Here is a 27,600-nt window from a genome sequence, read left to right on the forward strand (position 1 = left end):
AAAAAGGCGAGTTAAAATGGCGAGTTACCCCCTGCAGTGTTTTCCGGAAAGTCCACGTGGCGAGTTAAAATGGCGAGTTACCCCCTGCAGTGTTTTCCGGAAAGTCCACACGGCGAGTTGTGAATTTCCGGAAAGTCCACGAGGCGAGTTGTGAATTTCCGGAAAGTCCACGCGGCGAGTTGCGAATTTCCGGAAAGTCCACATGGCGAGTTGTGAATTTCCGGAAAGTCCATGTGGCGAGTTGTGAAAAATGCAGTTTTGGTCAAAATTCAAAAATGATTATTTAAAAAATTGATACCATTAATGTATTCTTTGACTCATGTCCGCTCCATATTATACTTTATCATATAAATAGATATCAGCCTTGATTTTAAATACTGCAATCAATAGTTATTACAAATACCATTAATACTGTACAAATTTGCCTAGGCATTATGTGTTTTGACTTTGGCACATACAATTTGATTTTTTTTTCTGTGTGTGCAGTATGTCCTAACTAGTTTTTGATGGTAAAAACAAAAGGATTTCAGTATCAGTAAAATGCACAGTGACCGCCACTGATGTTGATGAAAATGTATTTGTATGATTTTTTATTTCAAGAGTAGTGAGATATGATTAGGTTTCTTTTATATTAGTGGTTGCTTGTATATCCGATTATTCATGGTACATAAAATAGTTGAGTAATCAATCAATTGACTGATTATGTGTTGTGCCCTTTGTGTTGTGTTTTTTTTTTAAAAAGTGTTAAAAAAAGTTTTATGACTTTTATTTGTATAACTTTTTCGGATTTTATTTATACTAGAAGAAGAGGGCAGCCTATGCACAGGCGAGAGTAGCACTGTCTCTATATATTAATTCCCAAGATCATTGCAAGCCCGAGAGAAATATATGATAAATGGAAACTGATTTTGCTGATTTTGGACTAGCAGCTTTAAAAAAAAAAACAGTACTTAATACACTGTGACTTAATTCACAGTACTTAATTCACTGTTGGAACTTCATCATAGTCTTGCTGTAACTCGCCACCGGGACTTCGTAGTGTTACTGTAACTCGCCACTGGGACTTCATAGTGTTGCTGTAACTCGCCACTGGGACTTCATAGTGTTACTGTAACTCGCCACTGGGACTTCATAGTGTTGCTGTAACTCGCCACTGGGACTTCATAGTGTTACTGTAACTCGCCACTGGGACTTCATAGTGTTGCTGTAACTCGCCACCGGGACTTCATAGTGTTACTGTAACTCGCCACTGGGACTTCATAGTGTTACCCATGGGAATATCTAAAAATAGCCTGACTCTGTGGGGGGTAACTCGCCTTTTTAACTCGCCTTTACCTAACTCGCCCATATTGTAACTCGCCTAAAACATGCTCTCCTTAAATATAAATTGTTGTATGTGTGATGTGCAATTACTTAATGATGTTCTCAAATGGAAGATGCGTGTGCAATTACTTAATAATGTTCTCCAATTTTAAGATGCTACTATACAACCACTTTCTTGATCTCAAATGCTGGAGGCAAACTAGTCAGTGAAGCTTAATTTGGCATGACTGAATGGGTGGATGGCTAGGATGATGACAGCCACTGTCTGCAGTATCCCTCCCCTGATCTTAATGCTAACTTGTCACACAAGCGCTCGGATCCACATCATGCTCATCTATCAGGGCTCAGTTCTATAACCCCAATACATTTACACATTCATTGAATGACCTTTTAAAATTTGAGTACAAAAACTCATACTCTGCAACATGAGGTCAAATTTTGCACCCTGATTGTTCAATTGAGGTTATTGAACTGTGCCATTGGGGTGAGGCTATTGTGGTCCATAGTGTAAGGATCCCTGCAGCACATGGAAATCCACTCAATTTACTAGGGTACCAATTTTGTAAACAAAAGTATGAGCAGATAAATGCGGGCTGGTTAACTGCCGTAAGCTTAACATTCAACTTGTGTTGGTTCATGGAAGTAGATGGTTTTGAGCAAGTTGAGCTCTATGTAATTCATAATTTCCAGAACATGGTGGTCTTGGATTCAGCCTGTTTATGCATCTATTTGCTGCAAAGTTGCAATTTATGCAATACACAAGCACCTGTTTTGAGGATGTAGGCCTATTGTTTACAGTATTTACTCCTAAACTCAAACATATTATGTATTCAGCCAATATTTTCATCATCTATATTCATGATATTTGCCCAAACCCACCCACAAACAGAGCAGGAAATGATGTGTATCTATATTTAGCTTTCTCTATTTTTGCACCAAACATCAACATCACATTATGCTAGGCCATGTGACCATCACTTCATCAAAACAGCAAACGATATAGCCTTCTCTATTTGCACCAAACATCAACATCACATTATGCTAGGCCATGTGACCATCACTTCATCAAAACAGTACCAGTTCATGCATATTCATGTCCATAAATGCTTCAGCCTTCTATTTATTTATTTAAGTACCAATTTGAGAGCAAAATCACTGATTTATATCTGCAAAACTATGTGTTAACCCACTATCTGAAGATCTATAATGGAACGCTGTTTGGTAAAACAAAAATTATTTCAGAAATTCTCACCAATTTCACAACATTTGAAATCAATGTTAGGAAAATGCAGTGCAAAATGTCTTCCAATGGTTCAACAATTATTCTTAAAACAATTTTAAAATGAAACATTTCATAAAAATTTGACATCTTGTTTATGGTATAGGCTATAGTAAACATTAACCCTTCCAGTGACACTCAAAATAGATTCTGTTCTGATGGTTAATTCTGAAAACATCAAACACAACACAAAAAGTTCATAATGGTGAACAAAATGCACTGGTATGGCAACTATGTGGACTTACCACCCTTTCAATAGTAAGACTATTTGCCTAGTCTTCTTAAAATGCTTACATAATGCTTACTACTACACTTTATTCCATTGAAGTTAACCTAATTCTATGACTTGGCATTCTCCAGTCTGATTAATTTCAGATTGGTTTCCACTCCAATGTTTCTATCCTTTACTAAATTTTCCTAACCAAATCATGCAATTGAAAATAAATTTGATATTAAACACCGACAGGAAACTACAGCCCCCAGTAAGGAATTATAAAAACAAGCTTCCTGTATTCATTATAATTTCAGATTACGGCATTTTCAAAATCAAATCCCGGTACATATCCTGGTTTTGACCACAATATCAGATTATCACAAAACAAATAATATTAGCATTCAAGTCAGATTCAGACTCCACATCGCAGCGCGATGCAATCTGAAATTTCGTCTGTGATGAGAGTTGAATTTTCAGTGCACGCTTGTGATTGGCTTAATAAAATCAAGATCAGCAGAATGACCATAAAAGGAGATCAGACCCCTTGACATGCTTTTAAAACGTTGCAGTATCGCACAATGAAATTTGAAATGAGCTTTCAATTTCATCACCAGCATCGTGCTGCGATGTGGAGTCTTTACCTGGGTAGATCCAGTCCAGTGCTATGATATTGACCTTGATTGTAGTGTGGAAGGATATGGAGGAAGGAAGTGTTGCGTGGGAGGTGAAACATCCACGGAAGATGGGAAGAGATTATACAGGACTTGATAACTTGTTAAGTGTTCCTATGATAATGATATGATCATGTATTGTAGATTATGATCTGTGGCTAGTACATGTCAGGGTTATTAGTCCCCCAAATCAGATCAGAAACCATCCCAAAAATCATCAAAATATATCTTGTCTGGGAACTAAAACTGTGTTGCTTTAAATTTTCTGCCAAATTTGTAACAAAATGATCCAAACAAAACGAGCGCCTTGGTGGTCGCCCTAACGGGTGGAGTCCAAGAGCCCGCCTTAGGGACCCTGATGGGGTCCAGGGCCCGGGGTGGGGCCCAGGGGGCAGCATCCCATGGGGCCCAGGGGGTGGGCCCAGGGGGTGGGCCCAGGGGGCAGCGTCCCATGGAAGCTAATGGATTTTATGCTTTTAGTAAGAAATAATCATTCTGAGGCTGGGCCTACATATTAAAGTTTATTATCCTTGCCAATAAGTTGAAAAAATGTATAACCTAATCTAACTTTATTCTTGCCAATAGCTCTTTGGTATGGTTAGGCTAATCAGGGACTAATGCTGTACTACATTGGTAACATGACCAATGGGCTCTGTTGCTTTATAGTAGACCTATACCATCCAGAGAGAAAGGAACGTAACGGCCTGCCGGGCTGCCCGGCTCGCTGTTTACGCTTGATATGTTTGTGACGCCACATGTGTAACTGCAGCTTCTACATTGGGTACTACTGAGTGACATAACAAGATATAATCAGCATTCCATGTAAATCACCATGAAATTAATTGGGTCACCATGCACCATGACTATTTTCATTTATGCATGATATTGCAGGCAAATATTGATTACGCCTAGATATCAAGTTCTCTACCGATTTTGATTTTGATTCATTACCCATACATCCTAATTTAGTTCAGGCAAAAAACTGACCAAGTTGAAATTTAATAAAAGTCCAATCACAGTTCTCTCTATCCAAATATATTTAGTCTGGACAAGTCTCCATAGAGGCTCCACAGAACTGACCAGGGACTATGTAATGAATGGCGCATCAATAGATTTACAACTGAGATTCACAGTTTAATTACGCCAACTATAGATTTACTGCTCAATTCAATCTTTGGTGCAAACTGGGCTATTCCAGTTGAAATGCATACACCCCCTGTGGAAGACATGACCTTAATCTCTCACACAGGGAGTGTGAATTTCAAATGGGGAACGAATGAGTGGCTCCATTTGAAATTCACACACCCTGTGTGGAAGATTAAGGTCTTGACTTCACAGGGAGTGTGGATTTCAACCGGAATAGCCCAATATTGGTATTCTATCCTGTCATTAACTTGACCATTACATTGAGTATCGGTCTAAATTGGACATGGCCAAATGATTACCAAGAGCAGCCATCACTGGACCACAATGGCCTCATCCCAATGGCATAGTTCAATAACCTCAATTAAACACTCATAGTGCAAATTTGACCTCGAGTTGCAGGGTACAAGTTTTTGTACCCAAATTTTCAGAGGTCATTTAATGAATGTACAGATGTATTGGGTTAAAGAACCGTGCCCTGATAGATGAGCATGTTCTGGATCCTAGTGCATGTAATTGACCATCCATGCCAATCACGATAATGAACTAGAAACAATATATAGGCGCTACTGCTGCTTTCAAATAGTACATGACAGCTAATTAGTCGTAGAGAAGAAGCACACAATATTAAGTATCAGACTGCATTCTTCAGACTATAGATCTCATTTAATTAGATATCTCTAAGGCTGTGACAAGTAAATGTATACAGTCCCATCCATAGAAAACTAAATATCACAAATGACCCTCCCCCACACCAAAACAGGCAAGACAAATTTTTGTGTTTTTATTGCAAGAAAACATTCGGTTGATCATTCACGTAATTATTTCATGTAAGCTAATCCTAACCCTACCCCTAATTCCTAACCCTAATCCTAACCCTAAATTAACCCTAACCCTAATTTTGTGTAAAATTACATGCATGAATAACCAAACATTCAAATTAACTGTTCATATAATTATGAGGCCAAAAAATCAACACTTTGGAAATCAAGTCCTTCCCCATTTTCTATGTAATTTTTAAAAAGCTTTCCTTCTCGGGATATAATCATGAAAGTATTTAAATATATTGTATCCTCTCCTTAAGGGGATAAAGATGTATTTCAAATATGCAAGACTTTAATTCTAAATTACAGTCAATGGATATGTCTGCAGGATTGAAATTCCACAAATACTACGATTTTGGTAGCACTGCCAAGATTTTCACTCGTTCATGCATGGGTAACACCCCTATTCATTCACAACAATGAAACAACCCATTCAACTTTTTCAACCAATCAAAAACCACTTGAGTCTGCATCAGTCAATCCCCTGCAGCCACCTGTGGATGGCAACAGCTTTTCACCAATCAAGGCACTGCTTCTGTTTTGATATGCAAATGAGTTCAGATCTTTTGCACCAATAGGAATTGGTGACACTGTGATCACTGGTGCAGTAAACCATTGCACTTTGAGCAGGGTTTGGAATGTAGACCAAGGTGATTTCAGTTGACCTGGTATTAGGAAAATACAGGATTTATCTAATGCAACTATTATTTGCAATCTTTATATCACAAAAGTCAGAAGCAAAACAATAGCCAGGCTTATAAAGACTTTCTGAAAGTGTATTCACATAAAGAAAATAATGATTTATGTCCATTGATAGGATTCTACCACAAGCTTGTCAAATCCTCCTGCTCTATCTATCATTAATCTGGCTGACCCCATTAGTTTCAAACTTTCTTTTATTCTTTGGAAAAATATTTTCTTTTTTCCCAGGTACCAGTAATAGCGGTAAGTCGGTAACCTTGGTGACAAGATGCTTTTACTAATACTATGTATCAACTTCCTACTTGTACTGTTTATGCCACTCAAATCCTTACTGTATTTTTATGTTGGCTACTAAATACTCCTCTGCAAAAATAAATCTTTAAAATGAAATTTTGGCAAAAAGTTTGCCTAAATTATTCACAATTTGCAAGCGACTGTATTTATACAAACTTTGGCTTTATTAAATCACCATAAAATTACATGTTTTCATTTACATATTTAATCAGTAGTTTCAGGTTATAAGCTTAGCTATCTGCAGTTTCACTCGAACCACAGTGAATAGATGATGAGTCAAGTTGTGCTGATGTTAAAGGTGGTCGATTTGATGCATAACATGCAAAATTTGTGATATCGTGTGAACCTAATGGCCCCTTCAAAGCAAGGAGGATGCACGATGTGTGATGTTCATGAAGCTTGCCCAGTTCATATGCACAATATGTTATGTCACAATTCTTGCTATAACATGCAAAAGTTGTGGGACATCAGGATATCAGTCAGGGACTGCCTTTTATTTTGCAATCGCTCTCTGCTGCTCTTCTTAACTCTGATATATAGGAAGGTGATTTTAAGCTCTCCTTAGTTGACCATTCTCTCCTTACATTCTATTGTAAATGCTCTAAACAGCTCTCCTTAAAGCCTCCAGAAGAGCTATTTAATGCTCTCCTGCAAATTCCAAAAGACAGTCCCTGTGATATGAGGGAACTTGGCCAGTTCTATTATAGTATAATGGCATTGAGCAAATCTGGATTAGCAATCATCATCACCTTCCTACAAGTACCTGGCAGATAAGTTCAATGAACTTTTGAGTGATACTATTTCATGCTTCCTGTGGAAGTCTGCCACAGGGCTAGGAAGAAGTCTTGTTCAATGCCATGTGGCTGGCTACTATTGACAACCATCCAACACTGCATTAGCTAAAAACTTGCAAGAATTTCTCCCTGTAATAGAGCCCACAGCCACACAATGCCCTGAATGCCAGCGGACACAGCATTTTTTGGGACAATGTCCTGACCTTGTAATTTCTTTTCTTTGGTGGGTGTTAGGTCATTTGTAAGAAGGTAGCAGTGGTTTCAGTTTAAAAAGTTCTTTGGCTTTGAACTTGTTTAGCCAACAATTATAATATGACCTTGTAACAAAAATCTCACTTTCAATAGTTATAATTATTGTTCAATGGCATTTCGAAAAATGCATGACCAAGACCCTGAAATTTGCTATCTTCAGTAGACAACCATTGTCAAGTGAAATGCATTTCAGAAAATATGAATTATTTTTTGGAAAGGTACATTCAAGTTGTATTGGTCAACACTTCGTGAGAGCAAAGACCCTAAATCAAGGATATTTGGTGAACGTCAAGTGTCAGGGTTTGCATGCGCATGCAAATTTCTAGTCCGGTATTTTGTTAGTCTAGCAAAATGTACAGGAAGCTGTTAACAGGTGTTTCAAAGAGACATCTTCTATGGTGGCAGTGTTGTCTGCTAAAGAATTCCACTTCAATTGTTTGAAGTGAATATGACTTCTTATGAAGCTGATAAATCTGCTTTTAGTATGCATAATCATGAACACAGACATGTTAAATCTTAAACTGCACTCATGATTTTATCAAAACTCACCACAAATTTGACAATTTGATTGAAGTATTAAATCCCATTTTTATGCCCAACTGCATTCTTTAACCATGGTGGCCACAATGACAGCGATTCTTCATGTCATTTCATCCTATTGTTACACCATAGTCAAATCTTTATAGATGATGAAAGAAATGTCTACAGTGGATGATGACCCATGAATAAGCTTACTCTCTCTGCATTGTACTTGAAGTGGTAAAATGGCCTTTCACTATCTATAATCATGATAATGTTGCATATGAAGAAATTGCTATCTATTTTAAGAAGTTATTACTTTTGAGTTATTATTAGTACATCTGATGTCTGCTGAATGCTGGTGACAAAAATTTCCCCAGAAAGAAAATAATTTCCAAATTTAAGCATACTTTAACTACTACTACTACTACCACTGTGTTTGTACTTGCAACATAAATGAACTTGTTCAAATATACCACTGTTTTTTCATTATGATATTCTGAACATGTCACTTAAATTGCTAAATGGAAGCATTACCGTAAATATGTTTGCAGAATATTATAAAATTAGTAACCATAAACCAAGTAGGAACTACTCAAATCCTGTTTGATATCTACAGAACCACACAATCTAGCCATTTCTTATCAAACACACCAAACATAACATGTTTTCCACTAGTTGCAGTTGTGAGTTTCCAAACAGCAATTCACACCTTGCAAAATGACATCATACTATTTCACAACTACATGTGAAGATCTGCTATGTATACCCTGGACCACAAACACCTACCAGCAAAGGGATATTCTATTATTTCCGTAAGCTCACTAGTTTATTCAAATGTATCCTTTCCTAAAAGCAAACTTTGACCCTACTTTCAAATCCTAACCAAAACTTTTACATAATAAGCTTTTTAAAGTCTTTTACATAATAAGCTTTTTTTATAAAACAGAAATATAAACACAATTCATAGTGTATTTGAAGTCACATAGCTTGCATTCAGAGATCTGCACTGCATTCAATGGGCTGTATTATGCTGTTGTGCCTATTTTTAGTAAGCTCAAACAAACTTTCTATTACATGCATTATTGAAGAAAACATGGAATGAAAATAGATGCTTGGCATGTTTTGTGTATTTTTTTATGCTGGTAGAACACAAAGTGAAAAGTTGTAAACTTATCACAACTACCTGTTTACTGGATAATTGCCTGGATTACTCACCCACAATACAATGCTATTCATGTAAATTTGGGTAACCAAAATAAAGGATAAATCTTGAAAATTCTTGCATGCATGACAGGGATGCATGACAAATTTTCATGCTGGCAAATATTTTATTTTCCTATGCCTACGAGTTCAAGAAAATGTATCAAATTTGCAAAAATTATATACCGCAACAACTTAAAAGCTCTTTGCAAAATAATGGTTCTTTTCAAATTGCATAAATTTTGTGCCAAAAAATTGTGCTTACAGGTTACAGTATTCGAAAGGTTCATAAAAAAATGGAATAAAATTAAGGGCCTACATCAGAAATTTTCATGCTACATGGTGACTGAATCTCATGATACTGATAGTGAAATAATTCAACCAAAAGTTCGCACATGTGTTTAAAATATATGCATCATTTTATGGATTGAAAGTACACTGATAAGTCTTCAAGAATTGATTGAATCAGTGAAAGCAATGGTTGCATATTATAATGAAAAACTATTGATGGGACCAACAAGTCATGCATAGCTACTTAAATCAAAGTATCCTCAGCTTAATAATGCAGGGGTCTCTGTACTATACAATAGATAAATATTCAGATTTCCTAGTATAATCATCATGATTATAAATAGGCTCGGATTTGAGACCTAATGCAAGGTTAATTACCCATGATTACATAATCACTGTGAATCTTCCATTCTGTAAAATAAGGTTTGTTTGCATTCATTTTCCCCAGCTTCATTGATTTTGATTTATTTACATGTTTCTTTATTGAATTTAAGCTTTTTTATTACAGACTTTAAAGGCCCTATAATACATGTTAAGAATGTACCTAGCGCATTCTTATTTTCACAGTTTCTGCTTGGAGCATAAAAGCATGAAAATACATGCATCACAAAAATATTCAATATTATTCAGCATAATTTCATGGCTTAGTCATCCGTTAATTAATGCAAATTACTAATTACACCTACACAAACTTGTGTCACCAATGCATATTATTAACCTTGTACGATGTTGTTGCTGCTGCTACAAATGTATATTGATGCTGTTGTTGTTTGATTGCTGTTGTTGTTGCTCTTCCCTGCCGAGATATAGAAATGGCATTGTACCTACATGTACTCCATTTTCTAGTCTGGATTGCGCGTTCTCTTTCAACCATTTTGTTATTGTTGTAACATTATACGATTTAAATTTATTTTGTTTTTTCATATTTGGTATAAAATACATAAAAATGTTGTAAAATGTTTTGCTTGTAGTTGTTTGTAATTCATACTGCACAACTCTAATTTAACAAGCCTCAGAAACCCTAGTATAAGTCATCGGTTACCATGTTAAATATCCTGTGGTGAACTTTCTTGATATTGCATGTGGCAAAAAAAGAAAAGAAAGAAAAGAAAGTGAGGAGAGAGGCAGACATGAAATAATTTTTTTTTATTATGACAATAAATTCAAATCAGAAAATCAAAGATATTCAAGTACCTATCTTTTTTCTTTCTTTTTTTTCTTTAGATGAAAGTGTCCTGATTTTTTCATGGCACTTGAAGTTTACACTGGCCAGGTTTTAATTCAAAATTCAAATACAATGCAGTTTTCCCTGCAATATTCCTCAAAATGAGTATCATTGATAAGAAATAGCCCCGAAAAAGTAGGTGAAGTTCACATAGCTCACTTGATGCTAAATTTATATCCATTCTATAGAATTCTAAATTTACAATAAAACCAATTGACTCCACATTAGCTAATCCTCAAACCACAAACTTAAGTCTAAGGGAAAATATTTAGAAAAGAATTTAACACTAATTGATGAAGTCTTTTTCTAAAGGGGAAAGATTTCAATACTGCGCATACCTTGAGTTTCCTGATCAATTTCACCATGTCGATTTCAGGACTTTCCCCTCAGGAATCACAGAACCAGTATTACTAGGCATGTTTGTACTCACTGAATGGCAGCACTTGTATATAATTTCATTTATGATTATAAGCTTACCCATTTGTACAGTTTGGAATATTGTATGAACTGGCTTTCCACGATCTGTGAGTTCACTTAAAGGGTTGTGGAAAGCTTTTGATTCAATTCAGTCAAACTTAAATAAAAAGTCTTGAAAGTGAATTTACAATCAGTTTCCAACACTAAACTGCCAATTGCTCCCAAAGTTGATTCAAACTTTTAATAAATTTTATTATTTATGTAAAATCCTTACAATTATATAAAACTTTAAAGTCATGCTTGTATGCACTATGCACTCAACAATAAGCCCATTGGAATGCAAGGAAAAAGGCATACCCAATGCAAATATGGAGAACTAGAGAGGAAAGAATTGTCAGGAATTAGCAACAATACACACACTAGAGTCTGGTGAAGAATAAACCCAATACCACCATGCAGTGCGGTGTTGTGTAAATAGAGTACTCGCATGACTGACAGCAGCTGGCAATGGGTATTTATTCCTTTATATCAATTTTGATGTTGTTTATTATTTTCTTGTTTTGTTTTATTGTGCCTTCCTTGCCCATTCATTTTAGTAACCTATGGCAATATCATTGCACCTTTGTGTGTCACCAGGGAAAGGGGATGGGGGCACTCAACGAAAATTATTGACCCCTCTTTTTTCAATTCTGTCTCACTGAAAGACACTTTTTGTTTAGATAAGTTCTGATACTGATCTGAATATTGTTTAATATCTTTTTCCAAAAATTGTCAAAATTTTACCCATAAGACTGTTTTTAAACCTTTTTGTTGGGGCATCAAATCTCTCGCCAAAAGATCCCTACTTCTGCACAATCACAATGTACAGTATGTCAAGCTTTTCATCCTGTAGTATTGCTTGGCCAATGCATTGTGGGAAAATATTCCAATCAACCTTAGCTCAGTAACAGAATAAATGCTGTGCTTTTGTTGGGTAACTACAATAGAATTTGGAACCACTTGACTGGGTTTGAATGGGCTATCAGTGATTCATTCAGCAACCTTGTGGGAAAGGGGTTAGGTGTCCAGGCCGGAATGCTCAACCAAAGACCTGTTACTATCGGTGTGCATTCCCACGCACCATACGCATGTGACAAGTTAGCGTACCTGTTGTATATACATACACACACAAGGCAAAACAACTGGGGACGCTACGGTTAACTGATGATAAACAAGTTGAAAGACTTTAAACCAACACAAAAAATTTCATTGACCTTTATATTATACAACATGTTAATTCTGTTTTTTTCCTAAATGTCAAAAGTGGAATCAATGGAAAAAAATATAACGCAATACAATAACATAATATTACACGCTTGTAAAACTTCATAATCGTTAATGTTAAATTTGTCACATATGAACTAAACCCTTTCAGTACTGAAAGGGCTATTGACCAAATCAATTCCACAATACCATGTTTACATATTCGTCTTTTGGATAAATACTCATGAGCAAGCACAGGAAACATGCAGACGGGGGTCAATGTGAATAACGATAAAACATAGATTGTAGTATTTTCAAGTGTTTACTTAAAAGTCATCCAATATACATTGCATAAGTCCCAATGCCAATATTACTGATTGAAGACCCTGCGGCACAAAATTCAGTTTATGCATTTGGAATGTTATATAAATTACAGACACAGAATAAATACACTGCATATTTTTTTCATAATTTTCGTCAAAATTATCTACAGACTCAGTCCTGACTGCTATTCTTTTTGTGACCACGCTAAGACCATCCACCTATTGAGGCTTATTGATGTCATAGGCCAATGAGTTCTTTCATAACTTCTCAAGCACAAAAACTTGGTATTGATCAAATGGTTCAAGCATGGAGCAACAATGATAAAGCAAATAATTTTTATGTGATTTCAAAATCTGACCCTTTTTTAGTTTCTTCAAGATATTGTTTGAATTGAAAAGAACCCCTACATGTAAGCCTCTATGACTGTGGTGTAATATAGAGGATGCGGGCAGTAGATTACTACATCTAGACCACTGACCAGGCATATTATTGGGTAGAAGGGGAGGGGAATTTCAAAAGACTGTGAGACACCTTCAACTAAATATTGTAATGCAAATCTTTTTTTTAACCTCTCAGTTTAGATCAAAATCAACCCAAATGTTCACACATTTTCCATGCATTTGTCACAGAAATTCATTTTGGGAGCATGGCAGTAGGCTAACATTGCAATTTTCCCCCTCCCCAGCCTTAGAAAAATTGCATGGTACACCACTGGGTACAAACAAGAGTATGTATGTGTACAACAGAAGTCTCTGAATTCCAAGAGTAAAACTGATCAGTCAGCCTATCTTTCCTATGACACATCGATACAAACAAATATGAGAGAAACAGGGGTCACAAATGCCATCACATATTATTGCAAAATCAAAAGATAACCGGAATTATGTAAATTTACAGTTCCTTGGAATCCTAGATCAAATGTCTGTCAGAATATGATCATGTCAAGAGTTCATGATACAAGGTTCAGTTTCACATTTGCTCTTGTACCAACATGCTGTCATATCATGTACCTATCGACATTGTAAATCATGTCTACTACATGTACATGTGCAACTGCTGCCCTGTGTCAATTTTGCCAACACTGTAGGCAGTGGCGGTGCCACTGGGGGATTCCCCCAGTCAGAACTCCCCCCAGTAAGAACCCAAAATTATGAAAATCTCCACTTTTTATGCAATTTTGCACAAAATTTGTTGATTTTGCTCCCCAAATTCACTTCCCCCTTCCCCCAAAAAAATTCCTGCCGCCACTGAACACATGTCTGAATCTGTGGATTCTTTCGCAAAAGTACTTCATTAGGATCCAATCAGTTTCCCCGACAACTTACAAATTTATCTGAAGGCCCGGTTTAAATCTGGACTGGTTAATCACACTTTTTTCTGCTACAGACAAAGTTTAAGACAGTCCCTTACTTAAATACCAGGGAAAACCATATCCTATTATATGTAGACACTAAATTCAACAACTCTTCCTATACCTTTGTACAGGAGCCAACCGTTGTTAAACCGTGATGAACCCACACTTTTACTGTAGCGTGATACGCCGAACGCCAGCGAGACTACGCGTTCTGCGAGAGCGTAAAATTCGTCATGCCTGGAACCTTTGTGCGTATGCCACCTTACAAGTTGAATTCAGTATTTTCAGGTAGCGGCTAAACATTGCCGTTTTATTCTGTAGTTTTATTGCTGATATCAAAAGAGAAATCATCGAAGTTTTTGTAAGGCTGAGTGGCAATGATTAACTGACATTCCTCCTAAAATAATCGTGAATTATACGATATTTAGCTTCTTTTCGTTGTTGAAAGGATTCAATCATGTTTCACATTGTTAATCACCGTTTAACAACTGCGTCAATCAGCGTCTGCGTTCATGGTTTACTTCGCACGGGCAGCTAAAGCTGCCCTCGCGAAGTAAACCACGCAGACGACGCGGCCGCATCGTTGTTAAACGGTGATTAACAACGGTGAAACATGATTGAATCCCTAAGTAAATCCATAATTTAAACATTTCAGCTCTTATCAAAATTACATTACCGGTATGTGAACTTGAAACATGCTATTTGTTGAGTGACGATCAATTATCAAAATTTTGATCAGAAAACTACAGACAGCCTAGTGACCCTACATAGCAATGCACTGACAAGCAAATTAATGTTCATGTCTTCCCAATTTTTATCAATTACAAGCAGAAATTTAATTAAATAATGCTCTAGCGAACAGCAATGCTCATCACTTAAAAAAAGTTATTCTTTTCTTGCTGGTAATTGAGCTTGATACAGAAGAACTCTTCTTTTTTGCACAAACATAGTGTGGAAATGTGTGAAAATACTAACCATCCAAATAATTTGTTTTCTGGTCTGTGAAAAGCGGGATACGTGTATCTGTGCACGGTTAGCTAGATAGCCTGGCATGTGAGGAGCGTGTGTAACAATGCAAATTACTTAATCATCTAATGTCTGATCGCACTGTGTTGCTGAATGGCTAGCATGCACCATACATCATTAACTTGTCAAATTCCTTCTATTCCTTTAAATCCAAAAGTCACAAGGTCACATTTGTGCAGACAAATGTAACTTTTTATTGCAAAAAATAAATTGATATTTTTTTATAATGATAAAGATGGAAATGAGATATAATTGTATGAGGTTTAATGATGTTGCTGGTCTTGCTGCTCTCTTGTCTGATTTTGTTACCATAACATAACATTACATTTGGAAAGGTTTTACAATCATACTTATTAGTTTATCCAATACTATCTGGACATCGATACCAATTGGTCCTGTCCAGTATTTCTTTAGATGTAGATGAGACTATCAACCATCTATACTCAGATCAGATCTACAAAGACAGGACCGATTTGAACATCATGACCATATTTTCAGTGCATGCACATTTACTACACCAGTACAGGTTACAATGTACATCCAGGGGCCCGGGAGTATAAAATGAACATACATTTATATGGTAAATGCACATGACTATCTTACCAAAGTATATTATCTGTTGCAAGGTTCCTTTAATAAGCGTTAACCACCACATATACGCGCACAACTTCAAGCATGTGCATAGGATTTTGTGGAAAATAATATGCACTGGACGGCTAGATACGCTAAAATTTGTAAAAGGAATTCTGCAAAAAATAATAGAATAATTAGAGAATAATGATAGATTTTGTCTTTTGCCTATCAATATCGTGTCATAATGGATGGGCTGGCCAATATTTTGAGTAGTGGATGCCGCGCACACTACGATAAAAATATTGGCCACCCCATCCATTATGACACGATATTGGATAGGCAAAAGACAAAATCCTATCTTTTATTCTCATTCTTATTCAGTTTTAATGTAATTTTTGCGAGTAAAACTGCCTTTTTTCAGACAAAAATAAATTTACTTTTGGGAGGGCATCCGCGTTGTTTTAAATGAACGAAACCATCGCGAAATCTAAGCCGCCGAATCGCGTTCTAGTTCTCGCGACGTGTATTACGCTGAACGCATTATCGCTACGATCATTGAGGAGCAACAAGCGTGCAAGCCGTTAAGCGTGCGGCGCGCCTGACTAATATCACTATCAACTATTGTGAGATATTATACACCAGAAAACCAATCAAATTACGTGAATTCTTTACAAGACGCACCCATTGAATAAGAATTTGATATAACTGTGCCTAAATTTTCCATGTAAAATACTGTTTGACTAGATTTTTTGAACTTTAATCAGTAGACTTAGTACAGTATGGTGAAACTGGTTGAAATATTGTGAGACCTTCTCTTTTTTAATTTTACAGATATTTTTTGCTTAGAAGCAACAACTTGACAATTTAGCTACCTGTTGGCTCACGATGCAGATAGGTTTAATTTAGGACTTGTTAGCCTAGCTCAAATAGTACATTCTGACATACAATGCCTATCATTGATGATTGTATCTTGCATGTCACAGCTAACGGCTTTGTCAGCAACATAATCAATTTCCTCGCTGACACCATCATGATTATTGCTAAAGCTTACATTTCTACGGCTTTGCCAAACCAATGCTTTTATTGAAGCTATTTCCGTTCAGCTATAAACACTTGAAAGTCAGTGTGACATTGCTGTTCGTATGAGATGCCTTGGGCAGTTGTAATTGAATTTTTTCGCACTGTACTATTTGTGCAAGCAACAAGGAATACACACTTTAGGTTTACCATGGAAGTACAATATTCTCGTACATTGTACTTCCATGGTTTTACCTAGGTGCCCAATGCTCATGATGGTCGGTCCAGCTGATTATTCCATGAACTGCATCCAAAAAATCATATGACGTAAACATGTGTCTTATGATTTAAACATAGATCTTCAAAATACATGATTTAAATCATGCTGTTAACAAACTCAGCATCACATGCTTTCATGTTTATAATGTTCATAGATCTTCAAAAGATCAATGAACTTACAAAAATGTTACAATTTTACTCCCTTGCTTTGACAGATTCCATCACATTTAACATATTATGACTTAATTTCAGATTTTTGGCTTCTAATGCTTTCACATAAATTTGCATTTTCTCCATAAGGCCAAGTAAAATAAAAAACATGTTTCACGTCCGGGTTTTTGAAAAAAAGGAGGAAGAGGGGGCTTTTTATTTTTTTCGCAAAATCAGTGTAAATACCCATTAGAGTTGTTTTAGCGTGTACAATAATGCCTGGAAAAAGGAGGAGGCCTCTTTTTATTTGTTGGGTTGAGAGATAGGCTCCCTCTAACCATCACAAAACCTTATAAAAGTGTTTCTTGTATATTCGCAAGGCTATAGAAAGCACCTCTACTTCCTAGACATATTTTTTGAAAGTTATAACTGAATTTCAAAAAATAAAAATAATATTGAAGAAACCTCAAAAAAGGAAGCGGGAGGGGACGTGAAACATGTTTATTTTTTTATTTGGCCTAATAAGCACCAGCACATGTGTTTGTTCCAAAAAAATGCAGAAATCCTGAATTTTACAGTGTTCTTGTTTGGCAAGATCAATGATAGACCAGGTAGTATATAAAATTGTTCAATCAGAAACTGAGCCTACAGTTTCTACTTGAAATGCCTTGTATTTTGGATACAATTTAGAATACAAACATGTGGGTGTCGCATTCTTTATCATTCAATGATTTTCAACAATTGGCATTCTCAACTAAGGTCTCTTTTCCCAGGTACCGACATATGCATGGTCACTTGGTTTATCATGATTTTGTGTTTGTCTACTTTGGTATTTAAAGTTTCTCCAAATGATATTCAAATTTCAAATTCTTTACTGAAATCACTAAAAGGAATTGAGCAACTATTACCCGGTACAAGAAATCAAGTTGTTATTTGAATGTTTCTTTCAGCAGAGCAGCAGTATCAGTATTATTACTATTATCATAAAATTATCAATAAAAATAATTCGGTAAGTCAGACTTCTGATTAAATCACATTGCTCTTCAGATACCTGCCATTCCCTCCTTCAAATGGTCAAGAGAAAAAAACCTTGACCCATCTCTCCTGTACACGATCCCCAAAAAACAAACACACATGTGACACAAAGTCACATCAAACTGTGCACCCCATACACCCCCACATGCATATTGTGCTACTCCACACACCGACATGTGACAAAACAATGACGTAATGTAAATGTAGTCTCAGTGGCATAGCCAGCACTTTTTCAGAGGGTGGGCAAGGGGGGGGGGGACCAAGCCAACTTTTAAGGGAGCAAAAAGTGCAAAGGGCTAAAAAACTTGCATATCAAGGCAGCCAGAATCCCACAGGGGGGAAAGAGGTGGAGCAAGACTTCTCGCCAGGGGGGGGGGCAGCTCCCCCTTTGCCCCCCTGGCTACGCCACTGTGTAGCCTACATTAATATGCAGTACACATGAAACACACCGCACATGCAAACACACAAACAAACACCCCCACCATACACATCTGTCTAATCCACTAGTTGACAGGTAAATTTACAAATAGGATTTCATGGACCAACCCACGTCAAAACAAATCACGATCTCTACTCCTATCCATCTCTATGGCATTGCCTCATTCAGATCCTTGGATCATCTAGTTAATGATGATGCAGAGCTGATGAACACACTACCACAGATTTCTACATTAAGGTGATAGCCTTGGTTTTCTGAATTATCCAAACTATAATGTACAATTGCACTATGGGCCAGATTTACGCAACATGCTAACACTAAGAAACTCCAAAATCACAACTCCTCAATCACACTAACCAAACCATGCTAACTTCCCGGTTTATTTCAAATCTTATCATTATGTACGCGTTGCTGCATCATCAAGGCTTCATAAAATGGGGGGGGGGGGGGTAAGAATTCATTGCCGATGGATTCTTAAAATGAGGGAGAGATAAGACTTGATTATTGGTAAGCATACATTCCAATGTTTTGCTTTGCATTTTAGGACTATTATAATAGACCAGACTTTAATTTTAAAAAAACAATTCATGGAAAAATGTAAAATATTGGAGGTCATGAACTTGAAGTCAAAAGCAGTAAAAGCACTTCAATCACTAATGACTTCGGAGAAATGCAAAAATCTTGAAAGTAAAAACATGTTTTCATGATCTATTTTCATCCACAAGTGCCACCTTAAGTATCATCAGTGATCATCACTTGTCATCAATGACTTCATTAAAGGAAGATGAGCTAAACGCTGGCAAGCAGACCTCATGCACCTGTTTCTATATCAAGTAAAGCATTGAAATTCTACTGCCATCACTGCCTATAACTCTGTCTGATGCCGTGTTCTAAAAATGTCCGAGCTCTGCGGTTGTCAAGAGAAAAATGATGAATAGTGCGATGTGTCGTGCGATGTGTATGCTGTTGTCCTGCGGGCTGTGATATAAATCAGACAATCATGATACTGGTCGGTACGGCAGTATGTGCCTAATTCTGTATTGCCCAAATGAATGTACGATATAATTCAGCAGTGTGAATACACGCTGTCCCCTATGATTAAAATCACAATATATCTTTTGTTCTAAGCATGCTTTTATATTACATTTTCTTTCCTAGGTGCAGCCTACCGACAGCGATGTCGATATGGAACTATGTATTTTTTTCATATAGACAATGTAGTACAATACGTTTTGCAAATGCGGCTCATGCTCTCAAGCAAAATTTTACGGAAAAAATAAAAATATGACTTCCGACTGAGTGTTCTATTCAGTGATGATCCCTGGGATCTTTCAATTAAGGTCAAATTGCAAGTGAGCTCTTCCTACATGTAGGTCTATCAAATTAATCAGTACATGGAGAAATTGGATGAAATAGTGGGCTTAAGACAACTAATAACTGGCTCACTCACAGACAGAATATGTCACCATAGTTTAGCCTTTGGAAGACGGCCCTTTCTATCACTGTTGGCATGTACGTAGCTAGATCTCGAACAAGCTCATCTGACAAGACAAAGTTCTGTGATCACTATAGGTTTGTACATGCATGGAATGACCTTTGAATGTATTGGGTACAAAAAACTCATACCCCACAGCTAGAGGTCAAAAATGCGGGTTACTGATGAACTATGCAATTGGAATTGAGACTGTTACAAGTGTTTTTACTTTAAATACACATTTATAAGCTTTAAGTCATAATTTTAGCCCCAAAACAATCAGATTTGGCAGACAAGGATAATTTCTGATTCTGTATTTTGAAAACAACTTACAAGTGATCATTTCAATGGATTTTTGTGCGAAACAATGCTTCATTTACCCCCCCCATATTCCACAGAGAATTAAATCTGCACATGAAAGCAAGTGGGATTGCTCGACTTTTAATGTAAATTTTCCAACATAGGTGCAAAGCGTGCTCAATAATTATTGACATAAGTTTTAAATAAGTCTGTAAACTTTTAAGGTCAGTTTTCTTTATCATTTGCACTTTACCAAATTAGATCAATTACTCAATAGGTATGAATCAGTGCAATATTGATAAAGCGGACAAACCATTATGCAATCAATAAAAAAACCTAATGCAATGTGTATTTTACACAACAGCCACACTATGTTCAATATGAAATTTGAGTCACTGGTTTAATAGTGAAGGAGTATGTTGCAGATAATGTGAATGAGAACAGAGGCCCAATACTCAAAAGTAGAGGGAAGAATAGAAACTGATTTCAGTGAACTTGTCAAATTGAATTACTGATCAGTTTGTAGTCGAAGTGACTGACCACTTGAGTGACCACAGGAAAGTTGTAGGTTAGTCACTCTAAAACTCAAATCAAAATCCAGGGAAATGAAATGGAGCCTGGTTTTACAACTTTTTTGACTTTACAAATTGTGTTCCTGAACTTCCTGGTCAACGATTGACCATAAAGATTATATACAGCAGCATTTACGCCAATTGCATCCATGGGTGTCCCTTACGATTCTGACAAATGACCCTCTCACTTTTCAAGATGGAATGACCACACTGCTTAATTTATTGGCAATTTTTGGTGGCGTAGGCTGGACTTTGTTTTGGTTCTTACTGAATATCAAATGAATTGAAAGAACATTCTGGTGGCAGGAGTGGGAAGGCCACTTTCCTCATTGGCTGACCCACTTGCCTTGTTTCCACAATGGGTGGATTTTTTAGATGATTTAACCCTTGATCTAGATTGAAAATGTTTGCAATGAAAGCCTAAATATTAGAGGCCCAAATTTGAGTGACCTGGGAGTGACAAGTGACCAGCCAGGTTAGGCAGTTATTGGTGGATTGCAGGAAGGAAGGAACTTGGAGGAAGGAAGTATGGAGGAAGTCCCTAGGATATATGGATCTATGACATGACATCATTGACACAACTACACTGTGATCAGCTGTCAAAGAATAGTTGAGCTACACACTATGTGCAGCACACATGTAGGCTGCAAAGATTTGGAAAAACCGGTCAAAAAACAACTTTGGTGGCACCATTTTTTTTTGTGGGTGTGGGGGGGGGCAATTTGGCATTATATAAACATTACGAATCGCACCACTCTATCTTGTTACTTGTATCAACTCTGCGCATATTTCTAAACCCCCTACTTGTATCACCATCATTTTAAAGGACAGTTCTTTCCTCCCACTCCTGACACCAGAATAGGACAAGTAGGGTGTTGAGGACTGGAGGAGGGGGGGAAGTGGGTATCAGTCTTTCAAGTACACCGATGTATAGTGTAAAACCAAAGCATAGTAATAGACACACACTGTCCAGACTGACAGTGACTACACATTTGTCACATATATATTTGCATGATCGATACATGTACAACATAAATAATATGGGGTATCATATGGACCTGAAGTTTTAAAAAATACTCCACTTTAAATATCTTAACAGGATATAAATAAAACCTAAACTATGTTGTACATTATCCATCCATCACTGATTATGCTTATTGCTTATTCTCTAGAATTTTAAAGGTCATATCATTACTTAGCATGATGCTGACTGAAGTTGTTCATTTGTAAATAAGTCATGCCACTTCCTGGTTACATGTTGTCATTGATAATTCTCTGTGTATATTGTCACTTAAAAAAAAAGGAGCCTTACTACATCATCATCAATTCCTCAGAACTAGCATGTACAGCATACAAAGCTGCATACATGTCACACAATGTACAGCTCTGTCCCCTTCACCCCCCCCAACACATCCGACCCACCTCCACATACAAACACATCCACTTCTTCCTGGTTGCGATTTGTAATACATGCAATCTGCTGTCACTCAACAGTCAACATTCCTTATTTGTATTATAGACAGTTACATCTTTAATGACTAATTCATCACTAATCTCATTAATATTCATGACTGATCTTAACTAGTCTTAGTGAGCTAGTTGTTAATTAATGAGTGTATTACGTCAGAATGATAAATAGCTCCATTAAACGCTAAGCTTGACATGATATATCTGTTGTTTCCTAATGTTTGCGTGAACAGAAAAAATAATAATTGCAGCTACATTGTAATTATGTTGGCAAAGCTGATTTTTTAACAAACAACGTACCGGTTCGAAATTTGTCACTATCTTCATTCAGTATTTTGTTGAGATAAATTGTAAACAAATTATGAAATAATTCAAATTTATTTCTTGGATAAATTTTAATTAATAAGGGTGTATGCTCAAGTTGCCATGTATTGTAGGGGCAGGTTCGAATCACATGCTACCGATCCCACACTCCTTGCGTATTGTGCTGACAGTACCGAGTCGAGAATCACAGCAATTTTTTGATAATAATATAAAATATTGTTAATGTTGATGTTATTATTATTATTATTTATCATCATCTTCATCGTATTTATTTGCAAGCTTATGCCACGGTACGGTACTCCGGGATGGTACGTACTAACTAGTAGTAGGGTATTTCTTTTATTATAATTCCAAAGTTTTACAGATGAAAAAAATGCAATCCATCTGTTAATCCGGGATTTATACATTTAATAAGTATTGAGGTAAGAGTTTTTTTAAATATAAAATTTAAAAAAAGTCATAAATAAAAACATCCTCAACATCTGAGCGTCATAATTTATTTGAGGATGAAAAATATCAACATGGCCTGGGAAACATGTGACAATAGATCCATCACAACAGATGCAATTTCCAATGAATTGGTGCATTATATAGGCTCCTTGGGTATCATATAATTTTATAGATTGGTTCAAAATAGAATTCAAAAGCAGAACTGTGCAAAATTCAGCTCCATAAAATCTAGCATAATAGCAGAGCAGACGCCAGCTATTTAAATGATCCCAGATCACGTCGATTCAGGGACCATAGCTTGTGTGGAAAATATATCCATGTGCACGGCTGGGGAAAAATTAGACATGGAAATTTATATGGTACCACGTTTGACAGCGTGCATTTGCATGTAAAACTCAGCTCATTACTGAAGACAATATTTGCAAGATACATAACAACATATGATTAATCCAAATAGGTAATTTTGTGCAGCTAAATCGGCGATGCCAATATGAGAATCATTAATAACAAAAATACTGTGTACATACTTGATGCCAGTGTTCTTCGAGTGATGGCAAGCCACTATAACATCCCGTCTCGTGTAGAATTTTTAGTTCCTGAAATATTCCACCGCTTGGTAAAACATCCATGATTTCTGGCCTGAAAATTCCACGGAGTCTCACCTAAAAAGGCACCCTTGAAGTGACCAGCTCTATGTATTTGTAGGTCCAGGTCTGCGGTGTTACAGGGCCAAGTTGTGAGTAATGTTTTGATTTTAGAGCGAAGCGGAGAGATCACCGAAAATTTTCACCGGCCCCGACTCTCGACAGCCATACGGAACCGACAGACCGTGAGAGTGTAGTAAATGCATAATTCATTTATGATAATAAGGGTTAGCGAAGGTTAGCCAATCAGAAAACGACAGAAGGTCAATCACTGTACCGCGAAGCTAGTGAGCGAATGATGAGGTTTGTTTCTTACCATTCACGTCTGGGGTTCACTGTATTAATTGTACAGAGAATATGATTGGACTTTGTCTTACTACGAGATATCCTTTTATGGTATAATTACTTTTGCTATTTTTGGCTCACTATAAAAACCAGAGAACGAGATGCTATTAGAAAAGTTCAGTTTCATCTCTCGATTCATGAGGGAAAGACATCTTTTCTTTCTCTCCGCTCATCGATACTGCAAAATTATTGTCTGCAATTTGCTGTATGTAATGAGAAAATATAAGATTTCGTGAAAAGTAGAGGTGAAATGAAAGAAAAAAAACCTATCGTAAACGCTCATCACAAGAACATGTACTGTGTGATGTACAATGTATGTCAAAACATAAATGGTAGGCTATCAGCCGAGAAATGTTTTTAAAATCTAATAACTTATATAAACTGGGTAAAAAAACCCACATTAATGCATATAAATGGGCGAGAAGAAAATAAGTGGAAAAAATACAGGAGACTGCTTGTAAATTCAATAAATTGTAATACACGCGAAGACAGCCTGGAGGGGAACACTTGTTCACGATAAAAAGGAGCTTTATTGGATTTATTTTTAGAAATATCACGATCTCCCAAAGAAATTGAATTTGTATCAACTAGTTTAGAATTCTTAAAAATAAATGTTATAACGTGTCAATTAATAGCAACTGAAAAAAAATTAGGCAAAGTTTAACCCCCTTGAGCACTACCTGCCGATCTAACATTGCCTCTGATTGGTCAATTTAATACATGTTATCTTCACTTTAATCACCAATCAGAATAGAGCTTTGCAAATAATTTACCCCAATTTTTTTTTCAGTGGTGAAATTGTTCTAACAATGTTGCTAATTGGTCCAATTGCTAATGAAAACTTTTTTTGGTCAATCGGCAGGTAGTTTTAAAACCATGTCTAGCCGAACCTGCCAGTTTTGGGAATTCTAATTTGTTTCACCTTCTTCTCTTTTATTTCAAGTATATCCTTTCGGGTAAAATGTTTCAGAAGTTGAAATATTGGCAATATATTTGCTTTTATCCTAAAAACACTTTAAAGCAGGGTTTAATTACACATTTATTTTAATAAAATCGGGCCTAATCCATGCTGCAGTTTTTCAATAATTAATCGAAAATGTCATGTCAACTCTATGGATAACATCTTTTCTGAGAATCAGCTGATCATGTTCAAAAACAAACCCAAGACCTGCCTAAGACTTTATTTTCAAGCGTCACTAATAGAAGATATGCGATGAAACATTACCAAAAGGCAGTCAAGAGTGGTTTGGGAAAAAATGAGTATTTTTGTTTGCAGTCATAGCAACCAATAAAACATCAATAGCTTGCCGTCACTGTGTTGTATTCGAGGCTGAATTCAGGGCTGAATCATATGAAATGATAGAGGGCGATAGAGGACCTGTGCGGACAGCAGCACAGCTGTGCCACTGGAATAAAGTATGTAGGCGAAACCTGGCACGGAACTTATTAGCCTATTATACCAAGACCTATATTCTAGAACACTATGCTATTTAAAATAATGATGAGAGCCAATTGTTTCTCAAGAAAATGGCAAGACAGTAATATAAGTAGGTGTATGCATACCGTATATAGTCTTACAATTAGTGTCTGATTGCCCTCTAGGGCACCCTAATTTATAATTTCACACTATTTATAAATAATAAAGTAGTGTGAAAATAAATAATTTTACACTAGGCCTATTTGTAAATAGTGTAAAATTAAATATTGTAAAATACCCGTCAATGTTTTTACCGAACATTGCTAAGAACAAGGATTTTTGTATTCTTGCCTGGTGGGGGGACACCCCACCACATTAAACATCTTCAGCCGGATCTTCAGAAAGATGGATTTATAATGAGCACACACCATACAAGATGTTCAATGCGCAATTTAAGAAAAGAAACAGTATAAACTGAATGAAAACATGGAGATATATATAATGATGAAAACCAATACATAAAAACCCAAAACATTAAAAAAAAATATCATATAGGGCCTAATGTACACGAAGTCAATTATTTGTAGGCCTATAATGGTCCTAACGTGTACAGCAAGAGTTCAAATACAAGGTCAATTATTTGTATGGGCAGTAAAAATGAAGTGTGATTTAAGTGCCTTTTTAAAATCATCAACAGTTTTGGTGGGTTTGAGATATTCCACACTAGTGAAGTAGGCCTAATTGAAGTTTAATTTATACATGAAACTACTCATCTGACAAAATTTGCAATTATACATACAAAACCAAAAAAAAAAAAAAACCGGTTGCTATGTAGCACCTATTATCCTTTCTTTTCTTTCTTTTTGGTTTTTGTTTATTTGTTTGTTTGTTTGTTTGTTTGTTTGTTTGTTTTTTTGCTCTTCACTTTTTCAAACCATCAAAAAATATTGGGCCAACCTGTTCAGGCTGTTCATGAATGCTGTTTTGAATGACATTAGCTTAACAACCAAATGCGTATACCGTAACTCGATAAAAATGCGAGGGCGCTAAATTGTGTTTAATGCTGGTCCAGGCCTGTGCTGGTCAGAAATGATGACTATTATTATTTATAGTATAATACGCGGGATATGCCGCAAACATGACTCATTTTTGACCACTTTTTCTTTTAGTGTTTTTTCTTTTAGTGTTGAAAATTTGTAGAAATCCCCAAGCTTGCAATTTGTTAGAAATATTAGTACCGGTATTTTCCAAAAAAACTTTATTTAAGTCAACTAGTTTAGAATTGATACCGGTACTGCTTCTTAAAAATAACTGTTAATATCATCATCATCATCATCGGCTGCCCATCGAGTTCGATGAAGGCACAGTTGTCGAAGTTGATGGGTGTCTCTTTCTCCATCCTTCAAGGTAATTCTCCTTTCGCTTCCGCTCCACTGTTTTCCCAGCATCGTGGATCTTCTTCCTCCAATTGACCCGGTCACTAGCTTTCGTCTCCCATCAATGATCCATGTCAGCTGTCTTCAGATGACGCTTCACAACATATCTCTATACCGAAGTTTCTGTCCACCACGTTTTCTCTTTCCTTCTGTGAGTTCAGCATACATCACAGCTTTCGGTAGTCTTTCATCAGGCATCCTCACGACATGACCGGCCCAGCGCAGTTGGCTTTTCACTAGGATGGCTTCTACGCTCTCCATTTTGGCTCTCTGAAGGGCTCTCCATTAGGGACTCGGTCCTGCCATATGTTATTCACATGATACATCTAAGGTGGCGAAGTTGAATGGAAGTTAACTTCTTGATGTGTCTCCGATAGAGTGTGTAGGTCTCAGTAGAATACAGGAGACAGGGTAGGACAAACACGCGATACAGTTTACATTTGGTCGCAAGTCTTATACCACGCTGGGACCAAACTCTTTTTTCCAGAGATCCAAAGGCACTGGTGGCACTCTGAATTCGTCTTGTGATCTCCAGATCGACGGAATAGTCCATGGATATCACACTCCCCAGACCGATTTGA

The 27,600-nt window shown here is 36.6% G+C and overlaps 1 protein-coding gene across 1 annotated transcript in view; it reads right to left on the reverse strand.

Annotated features, from left to right (window-relative positions):
• The window catches only part of LOC140167925 (Krueppel-like factor 6), a 107,434-nt gene extending 83,427 nt beyond the window's left edge, over positions 1 to 24,007 (reverse strand). Inside the window, 1 exon segment of the mRNA XM_072191215.1 lies at positions 23,705 to 24,007. Within this exon segment, the coding sequence (XP_072047316.1) occupies positions 23,705 to 23,806 (102 nt within the window). The 5' untranslated portion in view covers positions 23,807 to 24,007.
• Positions 24,008 to 27,600: the final 3,593 nt, after the last annotated feature.

The sequence above is a fragment of the Amphiura filiformis genome, chromosome 13, assembly GCF_039555335.1.
Source record: "Amphiura filiformis chromosome 13, Afil_fr2py, whole genome shotgun sequence".
Classification (NCBI taxonomy): Eukaryota; Metazoa; Echinodermata; class Ophiuroidea; order Amphilepidida; family Amphiuridae; genus Amphiura; species Amphiura filiformis.